Source organism: Schistocerca americana, chromosome 10, assembly GCF_021461395.2.
Source record: "Schistocerca americana isolate TAMUIC-IGC-003095 chromosome 10, iqSchAmer2.1, whole genome shotgun sequence".
Classification (NCBI taxonomy): Eukaryota; Metazoa; Arthropoda; class Insecta; order Orthoptera; family Acrididae; genus Schistocerca; species Schistocerca americana.
In genome coordinates this window covers 167358580-167381643 of record NC_060128.1, presented here as the reverse complement: position 1 = coordinate 167381643, position 23064 = coordinate 167358580, and the positions used below count along the sequence as shown (strand labels likewise).

Genomic DNA, 23064 nt, shown 5'->3' with positions numbered 1-23064 from the left:
AAGATTCATACGGTTTTCACTGACGATGCTGTGCTGTGGGCATCACACAGTTTAGGGAGTGGTTCAACCAGTTTCAAGACGCCTGTACGTCATTCGATAGTGAGCCAAGCTCCAGACGCCCATCAACATGTTGAAGTGACCAGGTCATCATCAAAGTGAAGGCTGTGGTGATGCGGGACCTACATGTGACTGTCAGAGGAATTGCAGAAGTTGTGGCCATCGGCACTTTTTCGGCACATTCCATCGTGACCGAAGATTTGGCCACAAAGAGAGTGTCGGTGAAATTCGTGCCAAAGCTGCTGGCCGAGACACTCAGTTTGTAAACACCATAATCACTGATGACGAGCCCTGGATGTGCAGGTATGACTCGGAAACCAAATCCCAATCATCACTGTGGAAGCATTCATCGTCACCGAGACCAAAGAAGGCCCACCAAGTGTGCAGCAACGTCAAAGTGATGCTTACTGCTTTCTTTGAGTCCTGTGATGTGGCACACCATGAGTATGCACCACAGTGTCAAACAATCACCACTGAATACTACACGGATGACCTCCATCGCCTACGTAATGCTGTGCAGGGCAAGAGACTGGACTTCCGGTCAACAGGAAACTGGTACCTCCACCACGACAATGCTTCAGCACATTCCTTGCACTCGATTCAGACGTTTTTGGCAAAAAAAACCAGACGCATCTGCTTACTCTCCTGATATGCCTTTCTGAGACTTCTGGCTGTTCCTCAGACACATGAGGCCACTGAAAGGAAAGCTATTTCAGACAAGAGAGGATATTGTGGCAGCTGAGCTAAACTCCATTTCGTAAGAGGCATGCTTCCAACAATGGCGGCAACACTTGGAGGAGTGCGTGGAGTCGCAAGGGAACTACTTTGAGGGTGATTAGGTGTCTAACGCTCCAGGTAAGCCATTTTCTTTTTCCTAGCCAAAAGTCGCATACTTTTCTAACAGACCTCGCATAGACAAGTAGTGTACTCGCTCTAGAGAAGGTCCGTGACATTATGCCAGGCAATTATTCTGATAGTAAATCAGAAATAACAAACAAGTTAATGAGAGCAAAAGGAAGTGTGGGATAGCACCAACAGTGTAACATGTATTTAGGAAATATTTCCTAACATTAATGAAAGGTTACTGATAGGTGATATGCATCCATCCTCATGGTTCATCCATATTATATATGGTCACAAACCATCCTCATGATGTCTGAATGGGATTTAAAAAGTAAGCAGAGCTATTCTTGACTATGGACACCATAGACATGTAACAGAAGAAGGAAGTAGCATATTGAGTGATAAAAAGCATACATGATATTGTCATGGACAGAATACTGTGTGATATGTGGGACAATGTGCTTCAGAAGGTGTCATCACATGAGTTAGAACTGTATCTGTCAGTGAGACACGAAAATTTAAAAGACAGAGCCCAGAGATGGTCACGGGAAGAGTGGTGACAGGTAGTAACTAGCCTGATTTGCAATAGTCATAGCCCTTGCATATGGTGGCAAATACACTGACCATCCAGAACACTATGACCACCGACCTGCTATATAAACATGCTCAGGCAGTAGAGAGTCACCTGGAAAGGAATGACTGCTAGTCAGACACACTCATACTGTGCATCTAGTATCAGTGAGTGTGCAGTCCATGTCTAAAACACTGAAGGTGCATGATCTATATTAGTTTGACTGAGGGCAGATTGTCATGGCCTGAAGGGTTGGCACAAGCATTTCAGAAACTGTGTGACTTGTTGGGTGTTCGAGGAGTGCTGTGATGAGTGCCTTCAACATGTGGGGAAACCAAGGCGAAACTGTGTCCAGACATCGTGGATTTGGACAGCCACACCTCATTACACATGTCGGACATCGTATGTGGGCAGACTGGTACAACAAGGAAGACCACGAACTGTGGGAGAACTAACATCAGACTTCAATGCTGAGCAGAGTACAAGTGTGTCTGAACACACAGTGCACCTAACACTCCTAACAATGGGTTTCAAAAACCGATGACCTGTGCAAAAGTGCCAGTGTTAACACCGCAACATAGGCAACTACGACTGAAATGGGCAAGTGACCATCGGTACTGGATGTTGGCGCAGTTATAGACCGTTGCACAGTCTGATGAATTCCGATAGCTTCTTCATTGTGCTGATGAGAGGGCGCAAATGCGTCTCCTTCGAAGGGAACAGCTCATTAACACCTGTACTGTAGGGGACAGACAAGCTGATGGCGGCTCCAGTTTTCTCTGGACAACATTCACGTGGGCATCCATGAGCCCAGTGGAGCTTGTGCAAGGCACGATGATGACCAAGTACACCCCTTCATGACGATCACATTTCCCAATGGCAATGGCATTTTGCAGCTAGATAATGCACCATGTTACAAGGCCAGGAGTGTGATGGAGTGGTTCAAGGAACATAGCAGTGAGTTCTGATTGATGTGCTGGTTCTCGTCAGATCTGAACCCAATCAAATATATCTGGGATGTCAATGAATGTGATATCAGAGCTCATCGCTCCCTCCCCGGAATTTATGGGAATTAGGTGACTTTTGTTTATAAATGTGGTGCCAGATCTCTCCAGCGACTTACCAAGGCCTCACTGCTTCCATGCCACGATGGGTCATCACTCTTATCTGTGCCAGAGGTGGACATACCAGCTATTAGGTAGGTGGTCATAATGTTTTGGCTGGTCAGTGGAAATCTGTACAAAATGATTTTATTTATGGTACACACAGGCACCATACTATTAGATCGCAAATGTTGCCATAGGCAGGACACAAAATGCTTGTGACCTCGACTACCTTCTGACAGCTTCAGCTGATCTAAGACTAGAGAGCAACGTTCAGGACATAGTGAACAAATTATGAGAAAAACAAAATAAAACTGGTGCAAATGTGGATGACTGAAGTTGGGTTGCCTATCTTACAGTGCATGAAGTACACTGCCTGACAAAAAAGTGAAACATCCAGAAGATATGGTCATATGTCAATGGAGACATCATTGGTGGGTTTGTAAATGATTAGAATTGCGATTCTCTATGACAATGTTTAGTTTTATCACCAGGCATGACAGTGTACATAAGGGGCATGAAGAATGTAAAATGTTGAGTGATCACTGTGAGGAGCCATGTACTAATGTCAAACCACGTAATCAGCAACTGACAGAGTTTGAAAGGGGTCTGACTGTGGGCCTCCATTTGGCTAGCTGGTCGAATTGTGCCATGCCCAGCGTCCCAGTGTTGGACTGCATGGGAATGGGAGGGCAGACACACTCATTATCAAGATTCTGACTGACCGCATCTGAACAGGCTGCTATTAACAGCCGCATTTACATTGGTGCCGTGACCAGGAAGCATAGACAGCTGATGAATGACGTCACATTGTGTTCACTAATGAATCATGATCATGCCATACCTCAGACGACACTCATTACCCAGTATGCTGGCAGCATGGGAGGGAGTCCCATTTTTCCAGTGTACTGCAGAGGAACAGTGATGTTAGTCCTGGTGTTATAATGTGAGGAGATGTGGTCAGCAACCCCCGCCCCAAGTCTGTCCCTGATAGAACACATGTGAGACCAGCTTGGACATCACAACCCCATCCCAGTGACAGTACCCAGGATGTGAAGGGCCAATTACAAAAGATATTGGCCAGCCAGGTTGCCTGAGGAAAGGATTCAATGGATTTATGAAATCTTTCCCAACTGATTCAGTGTTTGCATCCATACCAGAGGCGGTGCAATATAATACTGATATGTAGGCTCATCCTGCCAGCTTCTATGCAAATTAGACTTGATTTTGTAATCGGGTACCCTCTCAATGTATGAAGTTCCATTTTGTCTCCTCCTTCGCTTCACTTTTCCGGTCAGGTTGTGTATTTTCCACGCCAGTCTTAAACTGATGAGCCAAAACCTGCTTAATAATGACTTGTTTGTCCGTCTTAGGGACGAAATACGTCACTGATTCTCCAATCATGGATCCGACAGTCCGTTGGTAGGTTTCTGAAGGTGTGTAATATAAGATGTCTTCACAAAGGTGATGTAATTCACGTAAATAATGGGCTACCAATTTGTGTACTTGGAGATGGCTCTCAATAGCCACGCAGGAGGATTTACATTGGGCGAATTTGCTCGCCGAGACATCAATGTGCGTTCACTATAATGCTTCTCAGACCAATGTAGCACGACTCTGTCTCTGAGACACGGACAGTTATACTGCTGAAAGATGACATCGCCTTCAGAGAAGGCATCAAGCATGAAGGGATGCAGGTATGCACAGCTGTCAGCAAGTCTTTGATTACTACCACAGGTCCCATGCAAGAATAGGAGAATGTCTCCCATAGCATGATACTGCTCCCACCAACCTGTGTCCATGGCATACTGCGCGTTTCGAGCCACCGTTCACCTCAATGCCGGAGTTTGTGAAGGCAACCATATCTACATCTACATCTACATCTACATGACTACTCTGCAATTCACATTTAAGTGCTTGGCAGAGGGTTCATCGAACCACAGTCATACTATCTCCCTACCATTCCACTCCCGAACAGCGCGCGGGAAAAACGAACACCTAAACCTTTCTGTTCGAGCTCTGATTTCTCTTATTTTATTTTGATGATCATTCCTACCTATGTAGGTTGGGCTCAACAAAATATTTGCGCATTCGGAAGAGAAAGTTGGTGACTGAAATTTCGTAAATAGATCTCGCCGCGACGAAAAACGTCTTTGCTTTAATGACTTCCATCCCAACTCGCGTATCATATCTGCCACACTCTCTCCCCTATCACGTGATAATACAAAACGAGCTGCCCGTTTTGCACCCTTTCGACGTCCTCCGTCAATCCCACCTGGTAAGGATCCCACACCGCGCAGCAATATTCTAACAGAGGACGAACGAGTGTAGTGTAAGCTGTCTTTAGTGGACTTGTTGCATCTTCCAAGTGTCCTGCCAATGAAACGCAACCTTTGGCTCGCCTTCCCCACAATATTATCCATGTGGTGTTTCCAACTGAAGTTGTTCGTAATTTTAACACCCAGGAACTTAGTTGAATTGACAGCCTTGAGAATTGTACTATTTATCGAGTAATCGAATTCCGACGGATTTCTTTTGGAACTCATGTATATCACCTCACACTTTTCGTTATTTAGCGTCAACTGCCACCTGCCACACCATACAGCAATCTTATCTAAATCGCTTTGCAACTGATACTGGTCTTCGGATGACCTTACTAGACGGTAAATTACAGCATCATCTGCGAACAACGTAAGAGAGCTGCTCAGATTGTCACCCAGGTCATTTATATAGATCAGGAACAGCAGAGGTCCCAGGACGCTTCCCTGGGGAACACCTGATATCACTTCAGTTTTACTCGATGATTTGCCGTCTATTACTCCGAACTGCGGCCTTCCTGACAGGAAATCACGAATCCAGTCGCACAACTGAGACAATATCCCATAGGCCCGCAGCTTGATTAGAAGTCGCTTGTGAGGAACGGTGTCAAAAGCTTTCCGGAAATCTAGAAATACGGAATCAACTTGAGATCCCCTGTCGATAGCGGCCATTACTTCGTGCGAATAAAGAGCTAGCTGCGTTGCACAAGAACGATGTTTTCTGAAACCATGCTGATTACGTATCAATAGATCGTTCCCTTCGAGGTGATTCATAATGTTTGAATACAGTATATGCTCCAAAACCCTACTGCAAACCGACGTCAATGATATAGGTCTGTAGTTAGATGGATTACTCCTACTACCCTTCTTAAACACTGGTGCGACCTGCGCAATTTTCCAATCTGTAGGTACAGATCTATCGGTGAGCGAGCAGTTGTATATGAGTGCTAAGTAAGAAGCTATTGTATCAGCGTAATCTGAAAGGAACCTAATCGGTATACAATCTGGACCTGAAGACTTGCCCGTATCAAGCGATTTGAGTTGCTTCGCAACCCCTAAGGTATCTACTTCTAAGAAACTCATGCTAGCAGCTGTTCGTGTTTCAAATTCTGGAATATTCCATTCGTCTTCCCTGGTGAAGGAATTTCGGAAAACTTCGTTCAATAACTCCGCTTTAGCGGCACAGTCGTCGGTAACAGTACCATCGGCACTGCGCAGCGAAGGCATTGACTGCGTCTTGCCGCTTGTGTACTTTACATACGACCAGAATTTCTTCGGATTTTCTACCAAATTTCGAGACAATGTTTCGTTGTGGAGCCTATTAAAGGCATCTCGCATTGAAGTCCGTGCCAAATTTCTCGCGTCTGTAAATTTTAGCCAATCTTCGGGATTTCGTGTTCTTCTGAACTTCGCATGCTTTTTCCGTTGCCTCTGCAACAGCGTTCGGACCTGTTTTTTGTACCATGGGGGATCACTTCTATCTCTTACCAATTTATGAGGTATGAATCTCTCAATTGCTGTTGCTACTATATCTTTGAATCGAGCCACATCTCGTCTACATTTGCATAGTCAGTTCGGAAGGAATGGAGATTGTCACTTAGGAAGGCTTCTAGTGACACTTTATCCGCTTTTTTAAATAAAATTATTTTGCGTTTGTTTCTGGTGGATTTGGAAGAAACGGTATTGAGCCTAGCTACAACGACCTTGTGATCACTAATCCCTGTATCAGTCATGATGCTCTCTATCAGCTCTGGATTGTTTGTGGCTAAGAGGTCAAGTGTGTTTTCGCAACCATTTACAATTCGCGTGGGTTCGTGGACTAACTGCTCGAAATAATTTGCGGAGAAAATAGTCCTAGTATAGCAAAAAATGAGATTCATCCGAAGAGCAGACATGTTTCCATTTATCGACGTTCGAATCCCGACAGTCCTGTGCCCAATGCAGTCGTAACTGACGATGTCGTTGGCCCAACATGTCAGTGAGTAAGGGTAGTCTGCTACAAGTCCATGTTCAACAATGTACTATGAACAGTGTGCTCCAGAACACTTGTGCATGCACCAGCATTGTACTCCTTCCGCAGAGACGCCACAGATCACCATCTATCCTACTTCACATAGCAGACAATTCTCCGAACATCACGTTCTGTGAAGAGTGAGGGGCGTCCAACCATTTAGCGCCTAGTGGTAGTTTCACTGTTGTTCTACGTCTTTCTACGGATGCTCACGACACCAGTACATGAACGTTCGACCAGCTTCGCTGTTTTCGAGACACTCGTTCACAAGCGACGCATAATAATAACCCACCCTTTCTCAAAACCACTGATCTCAATGTATTTACCCATTTGCACCCCATATTTTCGCTAGGCTGATGACTGTTCATGTCTGCTTTGCGTATGTACTTTCGTTACTGAGTCACGTGCTCGGAATGCCACCATGCGGCATCCAATGTCATGGTGGACAGTGCTCATAATGTTTCGGCTGATTGGTGTATTTTCGGTACCACTAAGCCTGCCACCATTTGCCACACCAATGCAAGAGCCATGTATGGTAGAGCATCACTGTTATTCCAATGTTGTTGTAACCATTTCCACACAAAATTGAAATTTTGGGGAATTTGGAGACTTACTCGTATGTGACCTGTATCATGGGGCTGGCACCAGCATACTGCCCCAAACGTAAAAGTTATCATTTAAAACTACAGTATGTCAAAGTCTCCATATCGGATAGACTGTACGTATAGCAAATTCAAGCTGAGCCTATGCAGGCAATAAAGGCACATACATTTTCTCCTATCGAATCGACAATAAGGTACGTTAATATTAGAGACCAGCTGTTCTAGTTCACAGACTTGACTTTAATATGTTTCTATTCAGCAAAGGGGAACATAGGTTGGTCAGAGTGGCGCACGGTAAGGTTTTTATGCCAGCTCAGAAGCCCCCCCCCCCCCCCCAAATTCTATAAGTCCCTCCAGATGCTTGAGCGTCATGCACTCCACCTCGCCTTCCATATACGCCTCCCGTCCCCCACACGGATCTTTTATGATCTCATTCCTTTCCCCCATCTGCTCCTCTTCCTCGAACATATCCGCATCCTCTACACCTCCCGCTGCCTTGATCCCCCTCACCCCCTGGTTGCTCCTCTCCTATCCCCGCCCCCTGCCACATCTTCACTGTTGTATCCCCCCTACCCTCCATCTCTACACCCTACATCTCCTTTCCCAAGGTGGCTTCCATCAATCCCCCCTCCCGGATGATGCCCTCTCCCCCTCCATTTATCCTTCCTATCAACTCTGATCCTCACCCCTCTCCTTTCCTCTGTCCTTTCCCTGGGCTCCCTCTTCCTCCCCCCTTCCATCCTGTGTTTACTCCCCACCTACCCTCTCCCTATCTCCTTTCTCCCCCCCCCCCCCCCGAGTCCTTTTGTACTCCCCTCTTCTGCCTTCCCCTGCATAAACACCCCTCTCTCTACTGATTATCGCGTATCACCGAGTGAACATGTTTTACCTCTCAATTAGCAAAATTATAGAGCTGTTGGTGTGCAATTTCTTATTGCAGAGCCATGGCGGTGTGCCTGTCGCTGTGTTTCGGCCGCCTGGGCACCTTTATCACGTCCCTCATGCTGGGTGCCCTCATAGACTCCAACTGCGTCCTCGCCATCGCCATCCTTGGAGGATACGTTGTTGGTATGTAGACAGTTAGTTGAGTATTTGGATGTTCTGTGGACCATAACAGTATCCTCTCACTATGATAGAGAATGAGATAGTTTTACAGTTATACAGGGTGTTACAAAAAGGTACGGCCAAACTTTCAGGAAACATTCCTCACACACAAAGAAAGAAAATATGATATGTGGATATGTGTCCGGAAACGCTTACTTTCCATGTTAGAACTCATTTTATTACTTCTCTTCGAATCACATTAATCATGGAATGGAAACACACAGCAACAGAACGTACCAGCGTGACTTCAAACACTTTGTTACAGGAAATGTTCAAAATGTCCTCCGTTAGCGAGAATACATGCATCCACATTCCGTCGCATGGAATCCCTGATGCGCTGATGCAGCCCTGGAGAATGGCGTATTGTATCACAGCCGTCCACAATACGAGCATGAAGAGTCTCTACATTTGGTACCGGGGTTGCGTAGACAAGAGCTTTCAAATGCCACCGTAAATGAAAGTCAAGAGGGTTGAGGTCAGGAGAGCGTGGAGGCAATGGAATTGGTCCGCCTCTACCAATCCGTCGGTCACCGAATCTGTTGTTGAGAAACGTACGAACACTTCGACTAAATTGTGCAGGAGCTCCATCGTGCATGAACCACATGTTGTGTCGTACTTGTAAAGGCACATGTTCTAGCAGCACAGGTAGAGTATCCCGTATGAAATCATGATAACGTGCTCCATTGAGCGTAGGTGGAAGAACATGGGGCCCAATCAAGACATTACCAACATTGCCTACCCAAACGTTCACAGAAAATCTGTGTTCATGACGTGATTGCACAATTGCGTGCGGATTCTCGTCAGCCCACACATGTTGATTGTGAAAATTTACAATTTGATCACGTTGGAATGAGAAGCCTCATCCGTAAAGAGAACATTTGCACTGAAATGAGGATTGACACATTGTTGGATGAACCATTCGCAGAAGTGTACCCGTGGAGGCCAATCAGTTGCTGATAGTGCCTGCACACGCTGTACATGGTACGGAAACAACTGGTTCTCCCGTAGCACTCTCCATACAGTGACGTGGTCAACGTTACCTTGTACAGCAGCGACTTCTCTGACACTGACATTAGGGTTATCGTTAACTGCACGAAGAAATGCCTCGTCCATTGCAGGTGTCCTCGTCCTTCTAGGTCTTCCCCAGTCGCGAGTCATAGGCTGGAATGTTCCGTTCTCCCTAAGTCGCCGATCAATTGCTTCGAACGTCTTCCTGTCGGGACACCTTCGTTCTGGAAATATGTCTCGATACAAACGTACCGCGCCACGGCTATTGCCCCGTGCTAATCCATACATCAAATGGGAATCTGCCAACTCCGCATTTGTAAACATTGCACTGATTGCAAAACCACGTTCGTGATGAACACTAACCTGTTGATGCTACGTACTGATGTGCTTGATGCTAGTATTGTAGAGCAATGAGTCGCATGACGACACAAGCACCGAAGTCAACATTACCTTCCTTCAATCTGGCCAACTGGCGGTGAATCGAGGAAGTACAGTACATACTGAAGAAACCAAAATGAGCTCTAACATGGAAATTAAGCGTTTCCGGACACATGTCCACGTAACATGTTTTCTTTATTTGTGTGTGAGGAATGTTTCCTGAAAGTTTGGCCGTACCTTTTTGTAACACCCTGTATATAGTACATGTTCTCAGAAGAAAATAAGGCAACATGTTTACCAAAGTGTTTATTTATATTTTCACGTACAGTGTGACCATTGACAAACTGCAAGGACCAATTCCTGGCTGAAAATGGAGGAAAAACGATCGTGTGAACATCTGTCTGGAAATGCGTCATTGCCGCGGTAGATGGTGCTGACGAATGGAAGTTCCTTTGACCGTGTGCCGTGTGTTCCTTGTATGTTGCAGACTGTGTGATTGGCACAGTGTACCGTAAGCAGCATAATGGTCCAGTAACCATTTCAGAAACAAGCCGAGATTGTGTTTGTGTATGGCCCAGCAGATGGAAACGGACGAGATGCAGCACAATTGTATCAAAACAAGTACCCTCAAAGACACCAACTACATCGAACAACATTTCAAGCCCTTTTTGGACGCTTGTGTGATCATGAGTCTTTTCAGATAGACGAACATGCAGGGAGGCAGTGGACTGTGCGTACACTGGTTTTGGAGGACCGGATTGTACAAGATATTGAGATGAACCCCAGTGCAAGATGCTGGCAAGTGGCCTGCCAACATGGTAAAAGCCAAAGTACGATTATGTGTATCCTGCATGACAACCGCTACTATCCCTATCACATGTAATCAGTCTAAAGATTATCAGCAGCCGATTTCACTCTACAGAAGGATTTTGTCGATGGTTTTTTTCGCCAGGCAATCACAATGATGGAATTTCTGTCATCAATCCTCTTTACCGTCCAAGTAACCTTTACCAGAACTGTCATCATCAGTCATCCGTGGAGTACAGACAATCCTAGGGGAATGATGAGGCATCTTATCAGCATTGGTTCAGCTACAATGTGTGGGCAGGGATTCTTGGCGACCACATACTTGGACCAGTTATTATTCCACAATGCCTCGGTGGAGGAACGTACCTGGAGTTGCTGTGGAATACTTTGCTTGGGCTGCCAGAGAATGGGCCTTTGGCAACAGGATAGTTTACGTGGTTTCTGCATGGCGGAGCACTACCCACGTCTGCATTATCGCTCGCAAGCACCTTAACAACATCTTCCCCAGATACAGGATTGGACATGGAAGACCTATAGACTGGCCTGCCAGACCACTGGACTTAAACCCTCTGGATTTTTACCTCTGGAGGCATCTGAGAAGCGCCGTGTATGCTGAACCAGTTCCTGGTGTGCAGACCCTTCAACTGCATCTTCGTGACACCTCTGACGCTATTTGGAGAGAGGTTGGAACATGCAGAAAAGTGCAGCAATCCATGATGAAATGTGTGAACATGTACACTGCATCCCGTGGAACTCACTTTGGACATCTGTTGTGACCAGGATGTGATGCAGCTCTGTACTGTGTTCAAGGATGGTCTGTTGTCAGTGCACGCACACCATCCATTTCCTGACACATGTTCATAGGATCTATTTTCCTCCATTCACAGCCAGGAATCCCTCCCACCAGTTCATCAGTTTTATTAATGTTGACCCTATGTATACATACAGTGATTTATACTTAACTAGTTCAATGTACCCTCTCTATCTGTCTTAAACATACACACACACACACACACACACACACACACACACACACACACACACACACACACAACATCATACTACTACACATTCATAAATCCTTCACTGCAGTGCAATTACTTGTAGAGCAGACACAATTTGAATTTGTATCCCCAAAATTCTTTACATGATTGGGTAGATGGCCAAAGATTTTTATGGCTGAATACCTCACTCCTTTCTGAGCCACTTTAAGGCTGAATGAAGCATAATATAGATCATTTCTGCTTCTAGTATTATATGTATGAACACTACTGTTGTTTTCCACCTATGATTCAACATTAAAACAAACTTCATAAAGCAGTTGATATACTGCAAAGCTGTTGTCAGTACGTCTGACTGTTTAAAGATCTTTTATAAGAGATTTGTCCATGAACCTTACACACTGTCTTTAACAGTTCTGTTAAATTGGATTCAATCCAATTTTGAATTTAATGTGTTTTCACAGGATGGTAACTCAATAGACTCACTTAACTGTAATTAGAACTCTCATAATTGAGCATGATACTCACATGTCAGAACATAGGGTCCATCTACTAAGAACTTGACATGTTCGTTTCCAGCTTTGAATATACTGACAAAACCAAGAGAAAATCGTTTACACTGAACAAAATTATACTGACTGGCACAGACTGTACTCCAAGTATGACTGTACAAAGAGCACCCTTACAAAAACTGCTTGTGTGGTCTCTGCCAAGCCATCTTAAATACCTTCACAATTATCATATGTACTTTTTACATTACTGAAAAGATTATATCGACCAAATTACAAATAAAAATTAAAGTTTTGCAAAAATTGTGCATAACATGAATTACAGTAAATTATTAAGTTTTTATTGCTATAATCTGAGTTTGAGGTATGTTAGAATTTCGTGAAAAATTATATTTTTGAAGCACTCGTTAACAGTGTTTTTAACCAACATTACAGCTTACTTACACTGAGATGACAAAAATGATGGGATAGTGATATGCACATATCCAGATGGTGGTACTATTGCTTACACAAGTTATAAAAGGACAGTGCATTGGCGGAGTTGTCATTTGTACTCAGGTGATTCATGTGAAAAGGTTTCTGACACGATTATGGCCACAAGATCGGAATTAACAGAACATGGAATGTTCGTTGGAGCTAGACGCCTGGGACATTCCATTTTGTAAATCGCTAGGAAATTCAGTATTATGAGATCCACAAAGTCGAGAGTGCCGAGAATACCAAATTTCAGGCATTATCTGTCACCATGGTCAATGCAGCAGTGCTTGCATAGAGTTGTGAGTGCTAAAAGACAGTCACCACTGCATGAAATAACTGCAGATATCAATGTGGGATGAATGATGAACATATCTGTCAGGGCAGTGCTGCGAAGTTTGATGGGCTGTGGCAGTAGATGACTGACAAGTGCCTTTCCTAAAGCATGACATTGCCTGCAATGCTTCTCTTGCTCTCCTGACGATATCGCTTGAACCCTAGATGACCGGAAAACTGTGGGCTGGTCAGGTGAGTTCCGAATTCATTTGGTAAGAGTTGATGGTAGAGTTCAAATGTGATGCAGATCCCATGAAGCCATGGACCCAAGTTGTCAACAAGGCACTGTGCAGTCTGATGGTGGCTCCATAATGGTGAGGGCTGTGTTTATATGGAACGGACTCAGTCCTCTGGTCCGACTGGACTGATCATTGACTGGAAATTGCTATATTCAGTTACCTGGTGACCATTTTCAGCGATTCATGGACTTCATGTTCCCGAGCAACAATGGAATTTTTGTGGATGACAATGTGTCGTGTCACGAGACCTGGCACTATGCCAGGTAAAACGAGGTCCAACACAATATTAGGGGGTATTCCATGACTTTTGTCACCTCAGTGTACTTTGTACATTTTATTACTATCACTGTATGTGTATGAAGTATGTTCTGTTGCAAGTATTTCTTATGGTATGAGAAAATGTTTATAGTTGATTTTAGCACTATTAACAAGTTGGCGATTACTAATTTGGATAACAAAATTAAATAATTGGATAAAAGTTGCACGAATGAGAAACAGAAGTTGAATTAAAATCCACACAACAGTAAAAATATGAATACCTAAAACAGTCAATGCACACAACATTCAGATAGAATAAATGGTTATGGTACTGAATATGTTAGTTGACATGGTGTCAATAGGTACAGTGAATATTACCCTCCTCTGCTACATTACATGTCCTCATTAAATTCTTTTATCTAAGAAACACATTTTTTTCTAAATGATAAGTTACCACAAAATATAATGCCATACGACAGTAGTGAATGGAAATAGGAGAACTAAGTATATGTACTTAACATTTTGATCTCCAAAATCTGATATCACCCATACTGAAATAGTTGCAGAGCTTGCAAATGTAAGATGATCCATAACATTTGACTTCCAGTTGACATTATTAGCAATGCAAGCACCTAAGATTTTAGAATATTGTGTTTCATTTACTGACTTACATTTCTAACGATGTGGTAAGGCCCTGTGCAGTATTGAACTGCATGTATTGTGTCCATTTGTAGTGGACCAGTCATTAATTTTCAAGGGAATATTATTTACATATTCGTGTGTTGAAATTACTCAGTTAGGCTTGGTTATAACACTTGCATTGTCAGCAAAGTGGACACTGTAAGGACTTCTCAAAACTATTTTCGCATCATTTGAGACATCCATGCTAGAGAGTTGTGTGTGTGTGTGTGTGGGGAGGGGGGGGGGGGGGGAGCTGGAGATCAACCAACCTATTATGTACCTTGCCATCTGCAGTCATAGGAAAGGGAAGTAAAGGGAGGCACCTCGCTAGACGATAATGCCATGAGCGTCTTCCAGAGGACCACTGTAGGTGAAGGCCTGAGGAACCATCCTGAGCTTGTTGTCATCCTGTATGTTCATAATAATGTAGAAAGCAACAAAAGAGAATGGAAGTTTTCTTGAACCAGCAGAAGACAGTTTTGCAGATATCAGGGAAGATAAACAGTATTTGAGAATACGCAATGCACTTTTAGACAAGAACATTCTTGTGCAATGCATATTTATTTTACTTTGGGAAAAGAAAATGTTACTCAACAGAAATGAAAATTCATTGTTGATATAAAGGCCTGCTATGTCTGTGTCCATGTATCTCAAAATTTCACAAATGCTCTGGGAGAGTGATACTCATAGTGTCCAGAGATTGACAGGCTTCATGCGGGACTTCAGTGGAACACACTGACATCCTCTGGGACATTGCTCAAGTCTGGTTTCGCTTGTAAATGATGAACATCAGTTAGTTGTTGTACACTACTTTCAGGCCATGTCTACTACATCTACAAAGATACTCTGCAAATCACATGTAAGTGGCTGGCATAGGAGTCATTGAAGCTCCTTAGCAATAATTATCTATTATTACACTCTCAAACAGCGTGCGAGCTCTGATTTCCCTTATAGGTTGGTATCAACGAAATATTTTCGCATTTGGAGAAGAAAGTTGGTGATTAAAATTTTGTGAGAAGACCCTGCCACAACAAGAAACGCCTTTGTTTTAATGATGTCCACGCCAAATCCTGCATCATATCAGTGACACTCTCTTCTGTATTTTGTGATAATACAAAACGTGCTGCTCATCTGTGAACTTTCTCAGTGTACTCCATTAACTGGTAAACTGAGCGGGGTGGTGCAGTGGTTAGCACACTGGAGTCACATTTGGGAGGATGATGGTTCAAACCCATGTCTGGTCATCCTGATTTAGGTTTTCTGTGATTTCCCTAAATCGCTTCAGGTAAATGCTGGGCTGGTTCCTTTGAACAGGCATGCCCAACTTCCTTCCCTAATCCAACAGGACTGATGACCTCACTGTTTGGCTCCCCCCCCCCCCTCCAGCTCCCCCTCTAAATCAACATACAAACCTGTCTGGACAGGATCCAAGACTGCACATCATTACTCCAAAAGAGGACGGACAAGTGTAGTGTTGGCACTCTCTTTAGTAGATCTGTTATATTTTCTAAGTGTTCTGCCAATAAAATGTAGTCTTTGATTTGCTTTCCACACAAAATTTTCTATGTGTCCTTTTCAATTAAGTTGTTTGTAATTGTAATTACCAGGTATTTAGCTGAATGTATGGGCTTTAGATTTGATTGATTTATCATGTGAGTGAAGTTTAATGGATTCCTTTTAGCACTCATGTGGATACCTCACACTTCCCGTTATTTAGGATCAACTGCCAATTTCCAGCCCATACAGATCTCTTATCTTAATCATTTTGCAATTGATTTTGATTTTGTGATGACTTTACTAGACAATAAATGTCAGCATCTTCTGTAAACAGCCAAAGACAGCTGCTCAGATTGTCTCCTTAATCATTTATATAGATAAGCAACAACAGAGGGCCTATAACACTACCTTGGGGTACTCCATAAATCACTTCTGTTTTACTCGATTACTTTCCATCAGTTACTGTGAACTGTGACCTCTCTGATAGGAACTTATGAATCCATTTGGATAATTGAGACGATATTCCATAAGTACCACTTTGATTAGAAGCCACTTGTGAGGTACAGTTTCAAAAGCCTTCTGGATTGCATACCTTGTCAATAGCACTCAACCGTTCAAGTGAGTAAAGAGCTAGTTCCCTTTCATGAGAATGCAGTTTTCTATGTCCATGTTGATTATTTGTCAATAAACTGTTCTCTTCGAGGTAATTCATAATCTGCAACTATGTGGATACTCTGCAAATCAAACTTAAGTGTCTGGCAGTGTTCCAACACAAAGTATGTTCCAAAATCATGCTGCATATCAACATTAAATTGTATAGACCTGTAATTTAATGGATTACTCATTCTGCCTTTCCTGAATATTAGTGTGAGCAGTGTGTCTTTCCAGTCTTTGAGTATGGATCTTTCATCAGGCAAGTGGTTGTAACCCATCCATTGCAGCATCTGGAAATGCTGCCAACAACAAATGCAACGAACAATAACGTACAAAATGAGATCAAAAAATAAAAATAAAATGTTCTCAGGGCATTAAGCTACCAAACCACTGGTCTGTGTTTGATTCTTGGTGCCGGCCGGAGTGGCCGAGCGGTTCTAGGCGTGTCAGTCTGGAACCGCGCGACCGCTACGGTCGCAGGTTCGAATCCTGCCTCGGGCATGGACGTGTGTGATGTCCTTAGGTTACTTAGGTTTAAGTAGTTCTAAGTTCTAGGGGACTGATGACCTCAGCTGTTAAGTCCCATAGTGCTCAGAGCCATTTTGAGCCATTCTTGGTCATGGCTTTTATTGTCATTTGATATTTTTTTGGTGTGTCTGATAATATTCTGATAATGAGAATAACTTCTGTTTCCCTTTCTTTAAATAAATCATCAGCAGGTGTCATTAATAATCAAATAAGTGTCTGCCCCCGGTAGCTGAGTGGTCAGTGTGACAGAATATCAATCCTAAGGGCCCAGGTTCGATTCCCGGCTGGATCAGGTATTTTCTCTGCTCAGGGACTGGGTGTTGTGTTGTCCTAATCATCATCATTTCATCCCCATCGACATGCAAGTCACCAAAGTGGCATGAAATCGAAAGACTTGCACCGGGAAAATGGTCTACCCAACGGGAGGCCCTAGTCACATGACATCAAATAAGTTATTTTCTTCATGCTACATGATGCACTATGATAGGACTTTTGTAGATAATGATACTTAACTGACCTAACTATGAAAACGATACCCCAGAAATATACCTCTCTTTGTCAACTGTGTGACGTTCATTGTTTCAACTTGTAAAGAATTTCATTGCACAGCTTCAAAATTAGGTGATATCACAACAGAGCAGAGAATTACAAGACAGGGTGGATGCTATCTTAATTCATGCATTGGTCTGTAACCAGTTGTAGACATGTACCTTTCAAGAAATGCTTTAATACGCATGGTACACATTCAAATGGATCATTAATAGTTCTGACTCTAACTGTGTGAAACAGATATGTTTTTCCATGAACATTGTATCAGAAAGTATGTCAATGCAGCGAGATTTGGTCTGTGTGTTGTGTATGGTGTGAGAAATATATTTCTATGATAAGTTTCACCCCACTGATTGTGAGGATTAAGCAATCTGTCAATAAATTACATATACTTACTTCATTATTAAATGTATATCCAAATGTTTTACTTATAAAAAAATGCAAAGAAAAGTCATCCAATCATCAGATATACTGGAGGAACAAGAGGAAAAGAAAAAAGAAAGGGATAACACCCATGAATCAAATACAGACCAGTACAACACCTGTAGATAAGTTACAGAATTGGTAGACTCCTCATTTTGTAGCAAACACACAAAAGTTTGATTCGTGTAGTGCATCAGTACCCCATTCCACCACCAGGGGTGTGAGCATAGTGCACTGTCAAAATGGCTACCTTTGCTGCATATTTTGGGTATCTGGATATACTTGAAAGCATTTTAATACCATAGATTGATGAAGATGAATGAGATGGTATGGTTTACTATTAGCAAGATGATGCACCATCTCATTTCCTCAGGAAAGTTTGCAGTTTTCTTAGTAATCGCTCCCAGATTGCTGGATTGCCTGTGGAGAGCCAATTGCATGGCCACCTTGCTCCTCAGACTTGACACCACTGGATTTCTTTCATTCAGGTTTCATTAAAGACCATGTGTATGTTCCTCCCTTGCCAAACAATTTAGCCAACCTGAAAAATCGAATCTATGCTGCTGCTGCACCCAATTTGCTGCAATGAAAGTGGGAATAAATTGATAACCAGTGGGATGTTTGCCACATCACAAATGGTAGTCACTGATCCAAAATGACGCTTGACATTTTCATGTGAAGCTTGGGTTGTTTGCTAGAAAATGACACATTTACCAAGTCTATCCGTTATCTCAGTAAATTTCTATATGATTCTAAAGCTGTAAAGTCCTTGTTGGATCACTTTTTATATTAATACAATATGTTTGTTCTCAGATTATCCTTCAACGCTATGCATTGAAAATAGAATTTTCCATGATAGACTTTGACCTTGATTTTCTTCAAAAACACATGTCTGTTTATTTTCACTATAGAACATCTTTGCAAAATGTGGCCAAAATCAGTGACACACGTGTCAGACCCTCCCCTTGTGACAATATTATTGAATCAAGGGTTTATGGTTGCATCTTTTAAAGATTAACTGCAATCAGTAAATCTGTTGTCCCACATGGACATTTTTGGTTGAAAGAAAAAAACATTGTAATATACTCTATTTTCATTTGTGCAGATCTTCTATTTGTTATTGATTGCAAATGCTACAGTGAAGAGCTTTTTTTTTATAACTAATTAAAGTAAACATAAATTAGCTGCCCAACATGGTTCATAACTAAACTGAGTACCAATCTTTGACATGGAAGGAGCAACAGAGGAAGTGAAAGGAAATTTTGGAAGAGCAATAAGAAAGCACGGGGAACAAGTACCAGTGCTGATGATCATAAATGGCATAGCCAATATGGCTGAATGTATGGAACATTAAGATGATGTGCATATATGAACTGACAAAATGCTGAGTGTAGAACATAGCCTCAGAAGAAGCAAAGCAAAGACAAATGAGGCGAAGGGAGGTAGAAAGCAGAGCAGTGACTCGTTTAAAATCGTGACTGTGAGCAACACAGTAGTGGAAGGGGTGAAAGAATTTTCCTGTACAGGGAACAAGATTACACATGGTGGTTTGAAGCAAGAAAGATGTCAGATGTAGATTAGCACACGTCACATATAGAAATGAGGAAGAATTGCCTGAAAATGTACACCTGCTGCACAGTGTTGTACAGAAGTGAAGTGTGGACCACCAGGAATCCAGAGGAGAAGAAACCAGAAGCATTTGACAGATAGTGCTATTTAAGAATGTTAAAAATTAAATGGTCATATTAAAAGTAAAAAGAAAAATAAGAACAAAAGGACATGTTAAATGGACATCTGCTTTGGCATCCAGCAATAGTTAACATGGCACTGGAAGGAACAGTGGAGGAGAAAGCAGTTGGGGTGGATCGATAGTAGAATATTTAGTACAGAAACAAGAGGATGTGGGGTGTAGTAGTTACATAGATGTTCAAAAATTAATTGGCATGGGACAAGATAGAGGACGGCATTAAAACAGTCAATAGACTAAGAAACTGAGAAAGAAAAACATGGCTCCAACTTGGTATCTCTGCATACTTTTGAAATTAGTTGTTATTTATGCTCCCCTCTAGGGACACCAGCTGGCAATGGCATGTTGCCACTCTTTCACACTTTGAGTAAAATAATCCAAAAATAAATAAAAATTATTGAAATTAACAAAAGTTACTACCTTCATTTGACGAGACATTTGTTTTGATTGAATTTGTTGGCCTTTAGCTTACACTATATAGCCAGCACATACTCTCATACAAACTATATACAGGTATTTACATAAAATTAGTATTAGAATGCACTGAACCCCCACTAATCTTGCCCTCAATGATTAGGCCTCTCAGTAATGTGCCCCCCTTCTGGCATCTAGTCACTCAAGCAGAAGTGATGTGCACAACAATGAACTACTGTGTACAAGTGTTTGTTAGTTTATTACCATGTTAAACGATGGTATACTGTTTGAAATTCTGGCTTTCTTTATAGTTCAGTAGCATTGCTTCTACAAGGAAACATGTTACATTAGATCTCAAGCAAAGCTCAAAACTTTAGATAAGTTAAATCAAGGTTCTTCACATAAAGACATTGTTGCAGTCATTGTTGGATGAGTAACTATTTATGACATCAAAAAGAAAGTTTATGCTATTTGACAGCATGTAACCCAAATGGAGAGCGAGTTGTGGAAACAGAAGGTTATGCAAAACTGTGAGAATAATGAACTGGCTGTAGCTGTTTAAAGATGGTTCACACAACAATGCATTAAAGGAATTCTTGATAATAAAGAAAAAGCAGTTGCATTTAACAAACAACTTGGTGGCAGTAATTTGTCTGCAGCAAGTGAGGTTTGCCTGCTGAACTAGAAAAAGCGACACAGCATGCAACAGCTGACAGTCACTGGGGAATGTCGGTCAGCTACTGAAAAAGATACAAAAGGGTTGCTAAAGAAGATACAGAAGATGTCAGAGGAGGCCTTGTACAATGCTGATGAAATTGCCATCTCCAACAAAATAATTCCTCCAAAGCTTTTAGCTGCCAAGCATGAGAAGCAACATAGTTTGTACAACAAACAGAAATAGCATGTAACATTAATGACATGTTGCAATGCAAATAGGAGTTATAAACTATCACTCATGATGTTTGGGAGCCTCAACATCCACATTGTTTTCAACACATAGACAGAAACAGATTACCAGTGAAAATTGAGCTCAGATGGAAGCATGAAAGGACACAGAAGTATTTTCTCGGTGATTCCACAAAACATTCATAGCTGTTGTGAGGAAAAAGTTGAAGTAGAAAAAAAGGTTCTTCTGAAAGCTATCCTTCCAACTGACAATCCACCCAGTGATCCTCATGATGTGACTCTAAGGTCCAATGGTACACAAGCACTGCTTCTTCCACCCAACTCAGTCCATGGAATTTTGAAATCAATGAAATATCATAATCGACATGCACTTCTTGTCTCCTTGTTGAATTAATATGAAAATTAATTCACTGAGTCTATGTTGAAGGTGTGGAAAGAAGTCAACTTACACGACTATATTTTCCAAACATCAGAAGCACGGGATAAAGTGGACGACGCTACCATAATGAAGAGCGGGAGAAAAATGCAGCCAGCCATTGATGCAGATCTGCGGCCACACTGAGCGACAGCAATGAGTCAGTTAATTCGGAATCGTTGGCTGCTGACACTTTGTATATTGACATCTTCTGCAAGGTTCCAGCAGGTAGGGAAATCGATAAAGCGGCTGAACAAGGAAAACTGTGAAACAGATTGAACATTAACGTGGGCTTACACACACTCAACACTGAGGTTATCAGTGAGACATTAATGGATGAACAAATAATTAAAAGGTATGCAGGAAAGTAATAATGAAAGAGATCAAGGAGAAGGCATATAAAGCATGACAATTTCTCATAGTGCTGTTGCTGAAGCATCTTCCTGGAGACATTATGCAACAACAAGATACATGAAGTACCAATTTAATGCTTGTAAACCAGTTGCATGATAAAGCACACCACTGTTGGGTACCATCATTCTGACAACTAAAAATTCGGGAAATCTTTCATAGTGGGCAATAGCGCTGTATATGTACACACTCAAGAACCAAGTTTTGTATGAAAATGAATGTTTCTTTGGATTTTGTAAAGCACAGTCTCTATCTACTCTAAATTTCACACACTTTGAATAACCTGGCACTTCCCCAATGTGGCACCCATATGTGCAGGGAATGGCCCGACTAGTCAGAGTTTAGTGTATTTATTTGTTTGCATCATGCACACACACACACACACACACACATACACACACACACACACACACACACACACACACACACACACACACAAAATTGTGCTTTGCAGAAAGCTTTACTCCAGACACAGACCACTGCAGTTGTGTGGTTTGTCACTCATTCCCAGCAGATACATAGAATATTTCCTACTTTGCCTTTCATGTAGGACAACCTCGGCAATGAGTTCAAACTGAGTGGCAGTTTGTGTGCCTTGTATTACAACGTTTGCCACTCGACTGCACTATGCTGAATCACAAACTAATGGAAGGTCCTTCCCCTTTTTTGCAGCATGTGGCCTTGCATCGACATTGCTGCCATCAGAAGCAAAGTTGAAGGAGCTACGTGGCTGAGGGTGTCCACACCAGCATCGGTTGTTCTTTCCCCAGAAGTTCTGTTGTACACTTCTTGCAATTTTGTGAACTCAAATGCTATATTAAGATTATACATATTATTTTTGTTACATTCTAATTGTTTTAATCAAGTGAAAATCCCTTTTTTTCTTTCATTTACATATATTTCTTATTATTAGTTTTCTGCATAAGGTCACAGTGTTTTTTGTTTTGCTTATTGGAATTCCACATGCTGTGAGTTTATTTGTCAATTCTCATTTTTTATTTGTGGTTCACTGTTGCTGTTTCAGTTTACACATTCCCATTTTGTCATTTGGAGATAGTGAGTGGAGCTGTGGATGCTAGGGAATGGAGTGCCAAGTGGAGAAATCGGAACATTTCTGACATATTCTTCTGTTTCAGTTCAGTAGAGGGGTGACAGCCAGAAACACTTGTGCCATGTATAGGGATAACACCATTGCACAGAGCACAGAAAGAAAATAGTTT

The 23064-nt window shown here is 42.2% G+C and overlaps 1 protein-coding gene across 1 annotated transcript in view; it reads left to right on the top strand.

The window, feature by feature from the left end:
• The window catches only part of LOC124552337, a 32862-nt gene extending 10268 nt beyond the window's left edge, over nt 1–22594 (top strand). Inside the window, exons 3-4 of the mRNA XM_047126607.1 lie at nt 8446–8573; nt 22517–22594. Of these exons, the coding sequence (XP_046982563.1) occupies nt 8446–8573; nt 22517–22578 (190 nt within the window). The 3' untranslated portion in view covers nt 22579–22594. The remainder of the gene's footprint in view (nt 1–8445; nt 8574–22516) is intronic.
• The last annotated feature ends 470 nt before the right edge of the window (nt 22595–23064 follow it).